At 33.7% G+C, this 19,211-nt stretch overlaps 1 protein-coding gene across 1 annotated transcript in view; it reads right to left on the bottom strand.

The window, feature by feature from the left end:
* Positions 1-19,211, bottom strand: part of SEMA3A (semaphorin 3A) — a 296,356-nt gene that overhangs the window by 95,318 nt on the left and 181,827 nt on the right. Inside the window, exon 5 of the mRNA XM_044677729.1 lies at positions 8,582-8,675. Coding sequence (XP_044533664.1) covers positions 8,582-8,675 — 94 coding nt within the window. The remainder of the gene's footprint in view (positions 1-8,581; positions 8,676-19,211) is intronic.

Raw genomic sequence — 19,211 nt, forward strand, 5'->3', positions numbered from 1 at the left:
AAGCTTTTGAAATAATTATTTTATTACTCAAAAGTTTTTATTTAGACTAAATATTCTGAAATCTTCAAACTATTTTTGAGTTTAGAAAATCATATTTTTATATATAACATAAATATGAAAGATAATACTAATCTAAGCCTGTTTTATATATAAGAGACTGAGGATTTACTTTGATTCAAAATTTAGTTTTTTGTCTAAAGTTTTGGCATAGCATGACTTTCATGATGATTCATAATATAGTATTCCAAAAGTAAACCAATTTTGTAGTCCCTGATAGAACAAGGAATCCCTTAAAAGTTGAGGTAATTTTGATATTCTTCAATTCATTTCAAGTTCTATGTTAAAGTAAGGGATAAGTCACAGAAAGCAAACATTTGTTGAATAGATAAATAAGAGAATGGAATTAGATGACCCATGTTTGTGTGATTTGGGCTATTACTTTTCAGAAAATATATTGCTATCTATAGTAAGTTATTTAAGAAAACGATATATCTACATTTTCTTTCCCCAATAGTTGATTATTTTTATATTGAAACTTAAAATTCTGTGAAATTTTTGTAACTGGCATAATTATTCTTAGAGTTTCTTAGTTAAGAGGATAAAGAGGCATTATTATTAGTATATTTATATATAATTTTAATGCTTCTTAAAGAACTCTATTATCCTATTAAATCTATAGAAAATGAATTATAGAAGTATGAATTTAAATGAGGAAAGATTATATATCTGATTTTTCTTTTATCATCATCACTATTTACTTCTTCATCCTCAATTTACAAAGAAATTGTTCAAAATGTCCTAGAAATATTTCCAGATTTTCAACCCAAAGCATTTCTTTTGCTGAAAATGGACTTTATAATCTATGTGGATCACATTAGCTTGGAAGAATCAATGCAGAAGTAGAGAAATGCTCAGTGAGAGCAGTTTTTCTGTCTCTGAATAACCCTGTCCTGAGAAAGAAAAGATTTAATCTTGGAAAAAATCTGCATAAAGGCCTGATCTGATTTGTTAGATAATTGTGCAAAAAGTATCTGAAATAATGTTGTTTAAGGCCTTAAAACTAGAAAACCACATAGTCAAGTAATAATATAAATATTTTTTAAAAATTAAGCCACCCATCAAGTTCAAATTACTGAGCAGATTCAATGGTAACATACTATAAAAAAGTATCCTGAAAGACCACCAGGCAAAGAAAGAATCTGTGTTAAAAGTGCACAGATGTTATAAAGAGACCCACGAATTGGTTTCAAAGGAAGCGATACAGTGAAATATTTCATCTCATGGATATTAAACTGATGGTTATATTACTTCAATGTTCCTTTCTATTGGCTAGTATTTTATGCACTCTTCCTTGGAAAGGAATTGGCTACCTAAGTATAAAAAAGGGATATTGTGGATTTTTAAATTTTCAGTGAAATATTTTTCTTGGTTTGAATATGAACCTATATTTTAAACATGTGTTTTAGGAAGTTGTGGCCTTTAGTTCCTGAGAAGGTAGCGTGACCCTCATGTAGAGTGGCTTTGGCGCCTGCGATTGTGGTTCTCAGACTTATGAAGTTCTTACTAGGGAATCCCATGGTGAAGCTCAGCTCTAGACTACAGATTTCATTGCTTGTGCATTTTATCAAAGGGTCTCTGGGAAGGGTTTAACTCCTACCCACCCCCAGCCCACCCCCATAGCTTGTGTGTAGCTGATGACCAATAAGCTCCACAGTAGACTGTCTGGGGTTCCTTGACTTGTGAGGGATGAGTCCTTGATATGATTGTGGCTAGGACCAACCCTGGGCTACAGATCATAAATGTTGAGGTAGAATGTAAGCTATTCAGTTTTCCTTTAGTCTTGGTAGTTCTAGTGCCTTTGCAGAAAGTAGGTGATACTTAATGCTTATTGCATAATATTGGAAACAAATCTCTAATCTTTATGCCAGTGCCAAAAAAATAAATGAGAATTGCATAGCTACAGCAAAGGACATATTCTGTCCTTTCCTCTCCTGCAAAATGAAATGATAAAGTTAGCAGTGAATCACAGTGACTGCAGCAGAGTGAGGAAAGTTGAAAAAGACCAGTAAGGTTAAAAATTAAACACATACAGCAGATAGATTTAAGTATGGCAAGAATTCTAAGTGAAACTAGGAAGCAGGTCTCCATTTAATGGCTCATCTGTAACGTTCAACTTATTGTGGGGGGTGGGAAATATTAATTACAGGATTATGCAAAATATATTTAGCAGAGACAGAATCTTGTACTTTTCGAGAAGGTTAAGAGGCTTCTCTTAACAAATTCCCTGCATTTTGTTATTCCCTCCTCTTTGAGCAGAGAAAAATCAATACAACTTAGGAAGAAGATAAAGCTGAGCTAAATTCCATTTTTGGCAAAAGATGGTGTGATATTTCAGAGAAAACTCAGGAGAAGGAAGAGCTATTTATTTCATTTATCACTTTTGAAACTTAATAAATTAAGTGAATGACTTCTATGCTAAGTGAAAGTTGGAGGGTAATCTGGGGTGTCTCTAGCCATAGAGAAGTTGATTTCATTCCAGAGTAATGCTCCTTTAAGAAGGTGTTTATGTGTGGTGGTGAAGGGTGAGTCCAATAACTGAATTGTTCTTACTGCTCTCTTGGGTGCATCATTCCACTGCTGACCTTCAATTACATTCAATAAATACTTAATTTTCCCAGATCTTGGCTTTGTTTTCCTACTTAGATTTCTGGCAAGGGAGGCATGTGTGTATGTGAGTGTATGTGCTTGTGTGTGCAAACATATGTTTTGGAGGGTACAAAGAGAGTCAAGAGGGTTTGTCTGCTGGCAGAGATTTCATTCAGGAATATGATTCCTTCAAAGTCAGGGTGGTCTCCTTATGATAATAACAACTTCACATTTTTATACTGCTTTCAAACTTCCATTCTGCCTTCCTCAAAAGAATCCTGGGAAGAAGTATTTAATGTAAATATTATTGTCTCTGTTAACCAATAGGGAAACTGAGTCAGAGTAGTTATGTGACTACCTTAAGGTCACACAGAGTAAATGCTTAATTAAGTCAGGCTTCAGACTGCAAATCTTTTGTACTCATACACCAGTTTTCTTTCCCCATACAGAATATTCCTCTCTTGTAGGACCATTAGGCAGAATTCTGATTCTGTCTTTTCAAGCAAAACAGCCTATGAGATAGTTTTGGCCATTGTACTAATGTATAGATGACATATGCAACTCTTTAGGAACATAAGAAATTCCTAAGTGGCAATGCCTTTCTCTTATTATTTTGGTTTAAAAGACAAAATTGATAAAGGTTTGATTAAGATGTTGGTGATTTTAATTACTTTCATTTACAAGCATTTTTTTTGTTAGTTCTAGTCTAGTTATGGATAGATGCATTTTAGAACTGTTTTTGCAAACAATTTTCATTTCATCTGAAATAGCATTATATTTTAAGTGTAATGTGTTATGACAACTATTTTATTTTACATTTCTCTATGGATATACCAAATAGTATTATCCATCACTCAATATTGTTTTTGACCTTGGAAACACCTGTATCTAGATGTGTAAATGAAGGCATATATGTATCTATTTCTGTGTTTATGTAACATGCACATATATGTATATATGCATTAATGCCCTAACATATACTAACATACTAATACACACAGACATCTATACAAGCTGTTCTAATAGTCTTAAGTGCTAATATTTGGGGATACCTTTTGTGTGTGTGTCTGTGTGTGTGTGTCTGTGTGTAGTCCCCAGTGAAAACCAAAAATAAAGTTTTTTGTGTTTTTTTTTTTAATCTTAGCTAACCAATTTAGGGCACAGGAAGTGGTATGTGGGGGGAAACCAGTTGCAGATACTCAGTCCAGTAATAGCCTTATACCTCATCACTACCGAAAGCCCTCTGTGGAGAGTCGGATATAACAAAAACAAATAAATGAGCCAAAAATAAATTGGTGCTGGCATGCATACCAAACTGGAAATACCATATACTAACTGTCAAAAGAACGAAGTTACCATTTGAATGCAACTTCATTTTTTCTCACTGTGAGCTTTCTGAGTCTCAGAGTGAAGTTTCCCTTCTGAACTAAACAAAGAAGACAGTTCAGTGAACTCTAAGAGCATTTTCGGCATGTTTGAGATACCAAGGCACATATTAAACAAAGGTCACATATACTCTGGATTTTCTTTACACAGCTCAAAATAAAATAAAAATGTGGCTTAGAACAGTTAGGGTGTTGGGTTACCATTCCTTAGATGGGTGAGGTGAGGGGAAATAGAGGACAAAGAAAACATATCCTGCTGATGCTTCAAAATTAATATTGCAGGTGAAAAATGTTAGACAAATGTAGGCACAAACCAAATACATTTTATCCAGTTCCCATTTTACAGCCTAAGATCACTAATACCCAAAGTAAATTCTACTTACAGTGTAGCATAACAGTTAAAAAGAACGGAGGGGGGAATATGTGGATAAAAGCATATGAGAGTATATATCTGATAAATAATCTATGATGTATAAGTATGGATAATGTAGATGCTTTATGTTTGTATCCATATATATATATATATATATATATATATATAAGCATTTTTCCTATTTCCTAATCTCTTCTTATTCTAGGTCAAAGAAAGGATCCAGCTAAAGAATAAAAACTGGGTTTTCATAATCCACCATTTTAGTCATATTACTTTCTTTATTCCACATCCTATATGCTCCATTTAAATTAGACTACTGTAGAGGAGCTGGATTGGAACATTTTCCTTCCAAACCACTGAGTGCTCAGGCTACAGCCAGATCTCTTCTAAAGCAACTAATGGCTCAGTGTCAGATGCCTTACCCATAACTCTATGGTGGCTGCTTATTGCCCTTATTGGTACCTGAGCAGGAACTGGATCTTTAAAATGGAGTGAACCATGCCTCTCTCTCTCCTCACTTTCCATCTGGCCAGTCAGTATTATTCAAGCATGTGCATCAATATTGATGAGGAAGTGCTTCAATCCAACCCTCCTATGCCTTCTACTTTGTTTCCTAAATGCCTTTGTACACAGTGTCCAATAAACTTGGGAATATCTTCTTCTTCCTTCTTTCTGCCTGCAGAATTCCTGGTAAAGTACAAGTCAACTGCCAGTTCTTTCAATGAAGCCTTCAATGATCCTACATTGGTAATGCCCTTTCTTCCAAACCTCAAATAATGCTGTTTTGTATCTCTGTGATGCATTCATATTGTATCTATGTATACAGTATTTATTTGTGCTTGTGTCTTACTTTCCTTTAAACCGTAAGCTCCAGGAGGAACTCTAAATTCTCTTTTGCACCCAAGAGTGTTGTATAAGATGTAAGTAAATGTTTTTGAATATAATTTAATGAATGAAATCTCAGTTAAATATATTGAGTATTACAATTGATTTCAATGCTACAACTCACATAGACACTATTTGGAAGTTAGTCCTAAAGAATTAAAGGAAAAATGCTCATTAGTTGTTCAATTAATTGTATAGATGTGAAGTGATTGTTAACTATGGAGGAAATACTCTGCTTTGCTCCTTGAAAGTAAAGCTGCATTCTCTTCACAGCTGGGATTTATTCGGAGCAGGGTAGCAATTGCTACCTTTAATGAACAAGTTTTAAAGAAATAATGAAAAATGTTTGCAGGTGGGTACAATAAGAAACATGTTTCTAAAAATACTGGAACAATTTAATAATGATGAAATGTTCTTTTATATCACTACTCAACTTTATCAAAAAGGACTTAGAAAATGGAGGACATTTTACATGTTTTAAAGATTTTATTTTAGTGGACACTTAGAACTTAGCCCTGGAAAAAAAATAACTCCTCATGCTCATTAAGGAATCTGGACTACTGGGGAGAGTGATTCAATCAACAATGTTATTTGTGGTAACCATGTTATAATTTTCCTTTGGAGAAAACTGAAAATGGTTTGGTGATAGTGGTGATGATGAAGAATTGGAATTGGACTATTTCAGGGGGTAATTTGGAACTTGCTCTGTAGGCAGTGTCATGTAAACAGCACTTTGGATATTTATCCTTAAAGAGACATCTTCACTCCTCTAGAAACTTTGCCTCATGCACTGGTCTCAGAGAAATTTGCACAGTGTATTATTTTTATAGGAATTAACCCCCTACCCCTACTTTTTTTTTTCATAGAGAGTTCTCTGTTGCCTGTATGAAGACTTGAACAGGAGTTTCTAAAGTGAAGCAGGATCCATCTACATAAAAGAGGCTCCTTTAAGCTATTGAGTATTTATTTTACTGCTGCACAAGATTGCCAAAAATAACCCAACAAGGAGGATTAAATGGACCACAGTTGGAAGAATTTACAGCGTAGTTATAAAAAAGAAAATAACTACAATAAAGGGAGTTGTGGCACTTGAATTAAAAAGGGGTTAAGCACATTTTCAGCTTGGGGTAGTTTGATCCTAGCCATCCATGATACTGAGAGATAATTCTTATTCTACTTTAAATGAGATCATAGATATGAATCTGGAAGGAAAATTAGAGACTATGTCATTCAATCCCTCATTTTATAGATGAGGAAACTTAAGATCATTAAAATTAGGTGACTTGTCTAAGGTTATGTGTGTCAATAAAAAAGAGGTTAAGATTTGAATTCAGGTTTTTTGTTAGTGAAAAATACTAAAATATATTTCATTGTTATTTATTAAAGGCCTATGTCCTCATTTTGATTCTGACTCACTCGTATTATTAAGACACATCCTCTTCCCCTAACACCTTCAACTTTTAAGTATCTACTTTTTTCTCCTTCCATATTACAAAAGATTTTTCAAGATAGCTTTCAATGGGAGCCAGAATTATGAAGTTTAAGATCCTGTGTTGACTTTGTGTGTTTGCATACCATATGCATATTGTCATGCCTACTTGTCAACATCCTCTGTCAACTGCCTATGAAAGCTCATAATCCAATAAAGGCCATGGAAGAGCACATGAAAGATTAAAATCTTTTGAGGCACTAATTTACATACCATCTTATTTTAGGAGCAAACCTTCCCCCTTTTTTGTACAATTTGAATAAATGTAGGCTACAAGTTTGAACAAGGTAAAGCCCCTCCCCTTTGGATGACTACTTTTTAAAAATTTTATTGTGTGCCCTCAAGGAAGTCATTTGTATGTAATCATTAAGCCTGCTGTGAATAGGAAAATTATAAGCTTGCTCTGTTTGCTGCATTCCTCCATGACTAACCTTCTGCTAAACTACAGTATAAATGGAGCAAACTGATTATTAAAGGAAGCCCTAAAATTGCATGTATTTGAGGAGTAATGGAGAAGATAGCTTGGGCTGAAATAGTTTTATTCCCCATAAGACAAAGATCAGCAAATTCTGGAAAACATATCTTAATGCTTGCTTAAAGTGCCAATCAGTGGAACTACAGCTAGAATTATTTGTTTCCAAGCCAAAAAGTAAATTGTAGAGGACAAAGGGAAATCATTTTTGAGAAGTCTGTTTAGAGGGAAAATAGATCTTCCTTATCTTTTGTAGTATTTTGCTCAAGGTTTTCATATTTGCTCATTTTTATTAGGTTTTCATAGAATAATTCATTCTACCAATGAGGAGCTGAAGAATTTTCAGGTAATTTCACAAAGCTTACTCAAAAAGTTGTATGAAGGAACAGAATAAAATTCAAAATCCTTTGTGTTTCAATTTGTTCATACAGGACCACAAGTAGAATTATGAAAAACTGTCAGATTGTGAATTTGGGGATGAAGTGAGGCTTTGGAGTAGAAAAAATTGGAATTCTTCCTATCAACCTCCAACCAAGATTACATTCGTCTCTTTCCTTTCTCTCTCCAGCCCTGACTAAATCTCTTCTCCCAATGGCTAGCTTGGTAGATAGAAAAACAAATAAGAAATGGAAGAAGAGAGAATAGAAGAGGAAGATGTCAAGGATGCTGTAGACATTTTTCACCTGAAGTAAGGGAGAAGTAAAGCCACCAACTAATACAAGACCTGTAAGGTTGTTTTCTTCTGCACACTTTTAGGTTTTTCAGACCGAGATTAGTATGATGGATGACTAATGCTTCTAGATCATGCTTAAAGGCACAACTAGCTGTGCAGACCACTTGCTGTGATTAGTTTGATCAAAAGCTACGATAAGAATGATGATTGTTGGGACTATTCTCCTGCCAGCTACAGTATGCAAACTGAGCCTCACTTTTGTGTGTTTTGCTGAAACTGAAAGTGTAACTTTCTTTCTCATTTCCATATAACAAAGAATAAAAATATGAGGTTAGATTTCATTGCAAAAAAAAAAAGTAAATAAAAAATCTTAAAGTACTCTTAACAATAGGTAGAGATATAGGAAGATTGTTGTAGGTACTGATAAATCATTTCAAAGTCAATTAAAAGGCTGTAAGTTTGATAGCCTCTGACAATAAAAGCAAGATTTAGTGTTTTATCTCTATTTCTGAAACATTTAAACAGATTATACTTGACATCCTCCTGAAAAGATTTCAAGATGAAAAATGTATAACCTTGGTAAAGGGAAAAAAAAAGAACAAGCAACCTGGTAGTGATCTACAGAAAATGTTTTTCTCATTTATTGTTGACTACGCACCTATTAAAAGAGATGCTGTCAGCAGTTTGGGGTCATATGGACTCTTTCCACGGCCATTTTCAAAATGTGAATCCTCCAGCTTAAAAATGTTGTCCTGTTGGTGAAAAAAGGATTATATTTATTTAAGGGAAAGAGTATTTCTCAGGTCAGTTCAAATATTCTTTAAGAGAAGATAAGAATATCTGTGTCCATCAGCAAGGTTGATATTTGAGAGTTCTACATATTTAGAACACTAAATTAGAAATAACTCTACCTAAAGCCAATAGCTTCCTATGTTGGGGGGGTATCTTCATTAACATGACTATACAGATATGCACACTTGAAAATCTGTGTTAACAAAAATACATATGCATTATATTTATTTAGCTCTGCAATTTTGATGAGAGAGAAAAGGCAGAACATAAAAATTCAAGAGATGCTTTACATGATTGCTTGCATACATCATTCACCTCCTTTACCAGCTTATATTGTGCAAGGCCATACATAGGCATTTTGTACTAATGGAACCCCATAAATAGTTATTATGCACATAAAATTGTAAGTAACTGGAGGAGGACACTTCCAGCTGGGGCCTGGACTTCTCTAAATGTTGCTTTGCTCCCAAACACTCCAATGTGTTTACAATCCTGATGTTGTAGCATATAGTAGTCTGTTTCTGTATAAGTATAAATTCTTTTCCATGGATTAGGATTATAGTATAGGTGGTCAGATGAACTTAAATTTAGCTTCCAAAGAACCTTAGAAATAACCTAATCTAATCATCTCATTTTCTAGATAAGGGATCTAAGACCCAGAGAAGTTAAGTGATTGTCCAAGGTCACATAGGTTGAGAGATAGTAGAGCCAGAAATGAAATCAATTCTACTGACTTTGAAGGTAAATTTGTTCCCAGGTACTAAATCATTTATTAAGTGAATCAAAAAGGAGTGAAATTATAGTAATTCTGAGTAGTGATCATTAAGTGAAAAGAAATAGTAATGCAAACTAATCTTTTCTGGTCCACAAAGTTTGTCTTTTTGAGCTCTGCATTTATCAAGTAAACCTGATTCTCTCTTTTATGGAAAGAGGTTGACAATTGACTTTCTTCAATACCAATGTCACTTATTCCCTTCTTTGCACTTCTCCTCAGAAATGTTTGCTAGTTACATTAACTGTAGGCCCACTGCGACAAAGAAGGAAACATTCTTTCTTGGCCTGATGCTCTTGTGGCTCTTAACTATATGGAAACATTAAATTTGGGGAAGCAAGATAAAAGAAAGAAGATGTGGACATGCATCTTAGCTCTCCTACTCCTCAGGAATTATTTGCCCAAGGTATTGCCAATAAGCTTAATCTTAATATTCAATGCAGCCAATGGCTAATTTTGGGAACTCTTGGCCTATTGACTCAAGGCTTCCTGAAGGCTTTCTGATTCAGAGATTTTGTAAGTATTCTGATATTGAATGCTGAAAACCAGTTTGGTTGAGGCACAGATAAGAACTTTGACACAAGTTAACAGTTTCATGAGTAAGAAGTAAAGCACAGATTGTTTAATCAAGATGTCATCTTGATTAAATTTACATATATGGTAGTGACTGACTGAATCTTATACAAGATGATTTTAAATATATGGCTGATAATTACATCTGAATTGAATCTGAATGACATCTGTCCTGAAGGCAATTTAGTTAGCTTTATCCTAACATCTCATGACCATCATTTTGAGTCTGCTACAAATTGGAATATGCGCTCCTTGAGAAGAGGGAGTGTTTGTTTTCTGTCTTTCTTTGTATGTCCAGTTCTGAACACAGTGCCTGGTACATAATAGATGCTTAATAAATGCTAGTTGGCTCATTGACCAATGCAGATATAATTTAACAAATGGTCATTAAATGCCTATTATATGCAAGGCACTGACATTATACAGGCTTTGTTCTTAGAGAGCTTACAATCTGACAAGGAGGAAAGACATAAAAATAAGTATCATAAAAATAATAAATATGAAGGAGGGGCCTCGGCAAAGAGCTAGCAGAAATTTGAAGACTGAGAGATCAGTGATTTGGGGGGATAGGAGGATCAGAGAAAGCTTAATAGAGGAGGGAAAGGACCAAAGAAGATTGAGTGGAAGTAGACGAGAAGGGAAAAACAAGAACATGTATGTGTATAAGAGTTTTAGTAACTTCATGTATATGTGGAAAGAAAAGGGTCAAGATAACTTCGAGGCTATTAACTTTGCTAAATGAGAGGAGAATGGTGCTATTAGCTCTAAATGACAAGTTAAGCAGAGAGATAGAGTGTGGAAAGAAACTATACATGAATATGTAAGGTTTGAGATGTCAGCAAGAGATACAACTGAAGCTCTTCCACAAGTCCTCAAAAAATGGCATTGAATCTCTGGGCAGAGGGCTGTGCATAGAAAGGTAGATTTGGGGGTCATCTGCATAAAGGATGCTATCCCCACATCAGAGAGCTAAGGAAGAGAAGAGAGGAGGAACTAGGATTGAAAACTTGGGCTATAAGTATATATGTATGTAGGCATGTATATATGGTAGATTATATATACATACTTATATAGTATATCTAATGGACATGAAAAACAAAAGGAGATAGTAAGGTGTTAGGGGAAGCTCAGTGGCACAATGAATAGAGTATTACATGAGGAGTCAGGAAGACTCTTCCTGTATCCAAATATGGCTCCAAACATCAACTGAGTGACTCTGGGAAAGTCACTTAACATTCTTTGCCTTAATTTTCTCACCTATAAAATGAACTAGAGGAGGAAAGATCAAACTACACCAGTGTCTCTGCCAATAATAGCCAAAATGGGGTCATAAAGGGTTGGACACAACTGGAAAATGACTGAACAACAAAGAGAGGCAGAGAAAATATAAATATGGAGCCAATTATGAGAGATACTTAAAGGATCATAAGGTATCAAGAAAAAAAGTAATGTCAAATGTGGCAGAATTATCAAGGAGAGTAAGAACAAGGTGAGAAAAAGCCACTGCATTTCATAAGACCATTAATGGTCTGGAAGGAACCATTTCAGGAGAACAGAAGCCAAAATAGAAACCAGAATTCAAAGTCTATGAGTGAATGAGAAGTGAGTGAATGTAATGACTTTTAATAGAAATCTTCCGGTAAAGGGAAGAAGAGAAACAAGGTGACAGTTTGAAAGGACATTTTAAGGTAAGGGTTTTTGCTTTTGTTTTAGGTTAAAGGAAAGCTGATCACATTTGTGGATTGACAGGAAGGAACTTAATGAACCTCTTCACAGAGGGAGAGAGATTAAAGATGTGTTAACTCCGAGGGGGAAAAAAGTTACAGATGAGATGCAATTGAGAGTGAAGGTTAGGAGATGTATTAGTCCAGGAGAATAAAAAAGAAGAGAATGGGTAAGGATATTTGAGGCTAAGAGAGCTAGAGGTGAATTACTAATAATACATGTGCTCCCTCTAGCACAATATAAAAAATCTCTCCTGAACAAAACTAGAAGAAAATTTTAAAAGAAAAGAATAGTCCCTTTAATTTCTCTAACTTTCAAAGGAAATTTACACACACACATATGTATATATATACATATATATATATAAAATCTGTTTAACAAATGGTAGTAACTTCACAGATATTAATGATTACTTTAGGGAAACCTAATCATGTTTGCAAGGGAAAGAGGAAATATCCAAATCATGCCTCATGAGTCAGTCTAAAGTCAAAAGGAGACAAATCCCTAAAACATCTCAGTTTTAAAGGCTATGAAGATCATTGCAAATAGACTTTTCCCTCCATTTTTATCAATTGGTCTTCATTTAACAGTTAAGTTTCTTGGAAAAGATTTTTCAATTATGTACTTGATGTAAAGCCCTAAACTTTCTTTATTCATGAGGAAAACAGGAAATATTTTAAAGTAATGTATATCAGCATCATTATAAGAACAACAGAGAACATATCCTTAAGTTGTATAAAATCAATCAATCAATCAAATTTTTGACACTAATTTTTTTCTAAATTAAACTAAAACAATCCAAACGAAATTCATTAAATTATGCATGAACTCAGATTTTTTTAAATAGCCTTGACAATGTAAATAGGAGCAGAGATACAGCAGCATATCAATTTAAGACATACTACTGTCATAGCACATTAAAAAAATATACATGAATCTTCTCAAGAAGTTGTATAGAATAGGTGGCCAGACTGGCTAAAAGCAAAAGGAGAATAACTTAATAATAACTCTGAATGACTGCATTATGAGGAATGGAATAAAAGGAAGACCGTCCACTAGGATGAAGGGATTTGAGACCTTTCCAAAAGAGGAATGGCTTAGGGAAATGGGGTTGTTTAGCCTAGAGAACTGATGGCTCTATTGGGGCATGAAACTGTGCAAAGCTGTCATGCAGAAGAATGATTATACTTGTTGTGGTTTGCCCCAGAGGGCAAAAATAGAAGCAAAAGTGAAAGTTACAGTGAGGTAGATTTTGGTTCAAGGTAAGGAAAAATAGCTAACAATCAGGGCAATCCAGAGCTTGCTTTGGAATAACAAAAACTATTAGATCTCTCCATAAATGAAAATCACTGCCATAGAATACAGGTGTTTTTTGTCTTACTTGAGGTCTTCAAGTAAGGACTAGCCAAAAACTGAAAATGCATGGAGATGACTCATGGTTCTCAACATTAATAGAAGAAAGCATAAGCTCTTCTAAGTTTTAACATAATAGAAGGCTCACTTATGATGCCAGAAACAGTGTGTGTCCTGTTCAGTGAACACTCTGAGTTAGTACAGAGAAAACAGGTTGGCCATTAGGTGAAGAATTCTTTGACTACAACAGTACATTTAACAAAGAAAAAAAAATAAATGGTTGTTAGTCCTGCATAGACTTCTTCTGCAGGGTTTATGGGGTAGTGGTAGTAGAAAAGGGCAGAAGGTGCTAAGAATAGCAAAGCAGTTCTCATGTTAATTTAACCACTGGCATGAACATAAGTAACTACTAGAGGAAATGCAATATCAGTATTGGCAATGCCATATGCAATTAGGACATGTGTTATAGTTATTACTAAGTGAAAAAGATGGTTCACTACTGTGGAGCCAATTTTATCATATAACCAAAGATATGAAAAATTTTATAAGGAAATTGAACATATGCCTTACACTGTTCATCATGAACATAAAGAAACTACTAAGAAAATAATTATATAATCCTGTTGCAAGAATGAGGAAGTAAAACTGCTAGAGAAAATGTTCTAATTGATCTTCTAGCAAGGCCACTCAAAAAAATGATCACATAACATTTGATTTCATCAGTGAAAATTGGGAGAAAGTAAAAATGAACACTGGAAAATTTGTTTCATAAATGAGAAATAGATAACCAGGAAAGCTTTGTTGACTACAAAGAACAACCATATCTATATAACACAAATAACTTTCATAAAAAGTGAGTGAGAAAGCACTGGACAAGAAGTGCAAAGAAATAACATCACAAAAAATGAAATTTAATACATCTTGAAACACTGAAAAAATTTTATCCATTAAAAATTATATTAATAATAAATTAATTATTAATATTAAAATGAAAATTTTACTGATATAGGAGTAATTTCTTAGTCATCTAACTGTACAGATAAATCTTCAACATGTTAGGAAAAAATCAAGTCAGTATAAAACTAGAAACTCCCTCACAGAATTATAATAACTTTAACCTGGCATTTATTTAAATTATTATGAACTCAATAACTGTCAATATTAACAATAAAATATTTATCAATAAATAATCACATTAAGAACAAGGAAAAATCTTATATGAAAGTTTTAGCAATTAATGTGGAAGAACCAAAGTAATGAAAAATAAAAGAAAATATATATTATCTCTCGTAGACCAATTGGAGATTCTACCAACTTTTAACCTATTAAAAGAGCTCTAATGGGAGAAAAGAGAAAGGAAGGGAGGGGGGAAAGAAGGAATGAAGGAAGAAAAGAAGGAAGGAAAGAAGGAGGGAAGGAATGAAGGATGGGAAAAGGATAAAGAAACAAATGTTGATATGGATTGTCATCATTTTCCATGGAATTTTGACAGTAGTAAAATAAATACCAAAAGGAAGCCCAAAGTATCTAGAAACCACTCTGGCTAGCAAACATTCAGTATCCCTCCCAAACAAAGACACACTTCAGTGAAGAACTCATGTTTAGAATATAAATTTATTTGTAAACTTGATAAAGGAGGATGGTGGGTAGAGAAGCAGTAGAAAAAATCTTTGCAGAAAAGTTGTCAAGAGACCACAATATTTGATACATATAGAGGAAGGAAAATATATGAATGAGAATAGAAAGTGCTCTAATAGCATTTCTATAATTTTTTACATCAATGACAATTTAGGCACCACTTTTAGACTCTAACATCACAAGCCCTGATATACTACATGAGGAAGTAGAAGTAACATCAAAGAAAATCATGATAGGAAGAGTACCTGGAGTAGGTCAAGTTTGTAGAATAAAGCTCTGTGCTGGAGGGAAGACATAATACAATCATTGAGGAACTAATAACTATATATATATATATGTATACATATATATATATATAGAGAGAGAGATTCCATATAATAGAGAATATAATTAATGGCATTACTACAAAAAAGGGTCAATAAGATTATTTTTCAGATTATGGCATGCAATCAGACAGACAAATAGTAATTATACTTATAACAATAAATGTGAAGAATGAGGTAATGTTTATTATAAACATGGCTTTCCCAGAATTATATTTTATTTAAACCCTAGGGAATAAATGAGAAATTAAATTATGATAATTGAGATTCGTGTAGCATTTTGAAATTGGCAAAATATTTTATATACATTATTTCATTTGTTTCAGAGAAATCTTATAAGGTATTATAGGTTATAATTATCCTATGTTTAAGATAAGAAAAATGAGACTTGAAGGGATTAATATGGCTATACTACTAGAGTCAGAGGCAAGATTTTTATCATCTTCCTGATTTTAAGGGTTGAGAAATCTTTGTAATAGATCATATTGGCATTCATCCATTAATAAATCTGAGCCCTGTTCTGAAGATAGAGATTGAACTAAGAAAAAGAAAGTTGTCCAGCTAGCACTGGAAAACTCCACTGAGTTTCAAATGACAACAAACATTTCCCTAATATGAAAACTCATATTTTAAAAACCCTTATCCTTGTGTTCAAAGGTATGAATGCAGAGATTACATGTTTAACACATGTTATGTAGAAGTGAGTGTAGAGATTTTCTATATTAAGTCTCTTATTTTATAGATAGGGAAACTAATGTCCAGAGAGGTTTGATGGCTTCCCTGAGATCACACAGGTAGTAAATAAAGAGGCTGTATTTGAAAATCAAGTCCCAGGATTCCAAATGTAATTCTCCATACAGTCTCTAATGATACCATTTGCCCATAGATCATGGAATGCTGGTCATATTTTATGAATCTAATTTGTGGGTGACCTACTCAATACAGAGAGATGTAAGACTAATAAAAATTACTATATAATATCAACAATAATAGATTATTAATGAACAAAATTTCCTATTTATTATATCATCAAAAATATGACTGAAAAAAAGGACAGATAAGAGAGAAAGGAAGACTCGATGGGCAATTGATAGTAAGTTTTATATAAGAGAAGGCCATGAAGAAAAGCATGAGTAAAATGTGATCACCATAGCATGGAATACTTAATACATCTGAGGTCATAAATCCCTTTAAACACTGAAATATAGAACATATTCAATATTACCCTTTCTGTTGTGCCACTGTCAGAGTCACTTTTCTTCTTAAAAGATTAGATGCTTTTCTGTATCAATTAAGGTGATTTTCTTTTTTTAACGGCAGAAGTGATTACAAATCAAGATAACAAAGGAATAGCACAAAACCAGAGAAATTTAGCATCCATGTTGTCTGTTCTCCTGTATCCACAGAAGACTAATGCACCTTACCAGAAACACAGTTGTTATTTTAGCAGACTCTAGGGAGACTGATACTTCAACATTTTCAAGCAGCTTATGCATTCTAAAGGACATTGGTTCAATGTTAAATTTCATAATCTTTGAGTTCCTGTGCCTTGGAAATTGCAATATTTTGGAGTGGAGTTAACTCAAAACAGTTTTATAGCAATTAAAGGCTTATGTTGGCCCTGGCCTCTTTTAGTAATAATAAAAACATTTTTTGTGATATGTTTGAGGAAATGGATGATCATAGTTAAAAAGTACTCTCTAGACAACCCTTTATAATCTTTCTAGACTCTATTTTATAATGGCTGATTCAGGACACATTAAAGAATAAAATGTTAACCACACTGATTTCTGGGATATATCCTCTATTTGTGTAAGCGGGTCCCAAAGAGGGTCTTGCTTTGGTCTTAATAAATTATGGTGCCCTAAAATGTCATAAATATTTGCCACTCTATTGAACCTGATGCTGAAACATTTGATGAACTCTTGGAAATTTTGAAAGCATATCAAAGTAATTAGTTATTGTTCAGAGATTTGAATTTCACAAATGGAATCCAGAGTTTGGTAAGGACATTAATAATTATACTGTAGAGTTATCATCATAATTGTAATCATGACTGATAACATTTGAAAAATGTCTGCTTTGTTCTAGGAACTCTATTAGGTACTTTCCACTCAAGTTTTAAAACTATAATTTGGAGTATTTTCAGGAGAAATTATGAGATTATCCTCTATATACAAATCAGATCAAAAGGCTTTCGACCTTTTGAGAATCTTAGTTGACATTTCAAAAAATTAAGTTCATTTATTTATTTAATTAATAGAATACTTTTTCATGGTAACGTGATTCATGTTCTTTCCCTCCCCTCCTCTCACCCCTCTCCCACAGCCAATGAGCTATTCCACTGGGTTTTTCATGTGTTTTTCATCAAGACCTATTTCTATATTATTAATATTTGCAATAGAGTGATTGTTTAAAGTCTATATCCCCAATCTTATCGCCTTCGAACCATGTGATCAAGCAGTTGCTTTTCTTCTGTGTTTCTACTCCCACAGTTCTTTCTATGGATGTAGATAGCCTTCTTTCTCATAAGTCCCTCTGAATTGTCCTGGATCATTGCATTGCTGCTAGTAGAGAAGTCCTTTACATTCGATTGTGCCACAGTGTATCAGTCTCTGTGTATAACATTCTCCTGGTTCTACTAGTTCCCTCTGGTTCTACTAGTTCTACTGGTTCACTCTGCATCAATTACTGGAGGTCATTCCAGTTCACATGGAATTTCTCCAGTTCATTATTCCTTTGAGCACAATAGTATTCCATCACCAACAGATACCACAATTTTTTCAGCCATTTCTTAATTGAAGGGTATCCCCTTATTTTCCAATTTTTTGCCACCACAAAGAGTGCAACTACAAATATTTTTGTACAAGTCTTTTTCCTTATTATTTCTTTGGGGTATAAACCCAGCAGTGGAATGACTGGATCAAAGGGCAGGCAGTCTTTTAAAGCCCTTTGGGCATAGTTCCAAATTGTCTTCCAGAATGGTTGGATCAATTCACAACTCCATCAGCAATGCATTAATGTCCCAATTTTGCCACACCCACCTCCAACATTTATTACTTTCCTTTGCTGTCATATTTAGCCAATCTGCTAGGTGTGAGGTGGAACCTCAGGGTTGTATTGATTTGCATTTCTCTAATTATAAGAGATTTAAAAGACTTTTTCATGTGCTTATTGATAGTTTTGATTTCTTTATTTGAAAATTGCCTATTCATGTCCTTTGCCCATTTATCTACTTGATATCTGGCTTGATTTTTTTGTGCAACTGATTTAGCTCCTTATAAATTTGAGTAATTAGACCTTTGTCAGAGATTTTTGTTATAAAGATTTTTTTCTAATTTATTGCTTCCCTTCTAATTTTAGTTGTATTGGTTTTGTTTGTACAAAACCTTTTTAATTTAATGTAATCAAAATTATTCATATTACAGTTTGTAATATTCTCTTCCTCTTGTTTGGTCTTAAAATCTTTCCTTTCCCATAGATGTGATAGGTATACCATTCGATGTTCACCTAATTTACTTATAGTTTCCTTTATATTCAAGTCATTCACCCATTCTGAATTTATCTTGGTCTAGGATGTGAGATTTTGATCTAAACTTAATCTCTCCCTTATTGTTTTACAATTTTCCCAACAGTTTTTTTCAAATAGTGGGTTTTTGTCCCAAAAGGTGGGCACTTTGGGTTTATCATAGACTGTCTTGCTGAGGTCGCTTACCTCAACTTTATTTCATTCATCCTCCCTTCTGTCTGTTAGTACCATATTGTTTTGATGACCAATGCCTTATAGTACAGTTTAAGATCTGGTACTGGTAGGCCCCCCTCCTTCACATTTTAAAAAATATTTCCCTTGATATTCTTGAGCTTTTGTTCTTCCAAATGAACTTTGTTATAATTTTTTCTAGTTCAGTAAGAAAGTTTCTTGGTAGTTTGATAGGTATGGCACTGAATAAGGAATTTACTCATGAGCAATCAATGTTTTTCCAATTGTTTAGATCTCATTTTAATTTGTGTAGAAAGTGCTTTGTAGTTGTATTCATATAATTCCTGTGTTTGTCTTTGCAAATAGGTTCCTAAATATTTTATATTGTCTAGAGTGATTTTAAATGGAATTT

The sequence above is a fragment of the Gracilinanus agilis genome, chromosome 5, assembly GCF_016433145.1.
Source record: "Gracilinanus agilis isolate LMUSP501 chromosome 5, AgileGrace, whole genome shotgun sequence".
NCBI lineage: Eukaryota > Metazoa > Chordata > Mammalia > Didelphimorphia > Didelphidae > Gracilinanus > Gracilinanus agilis.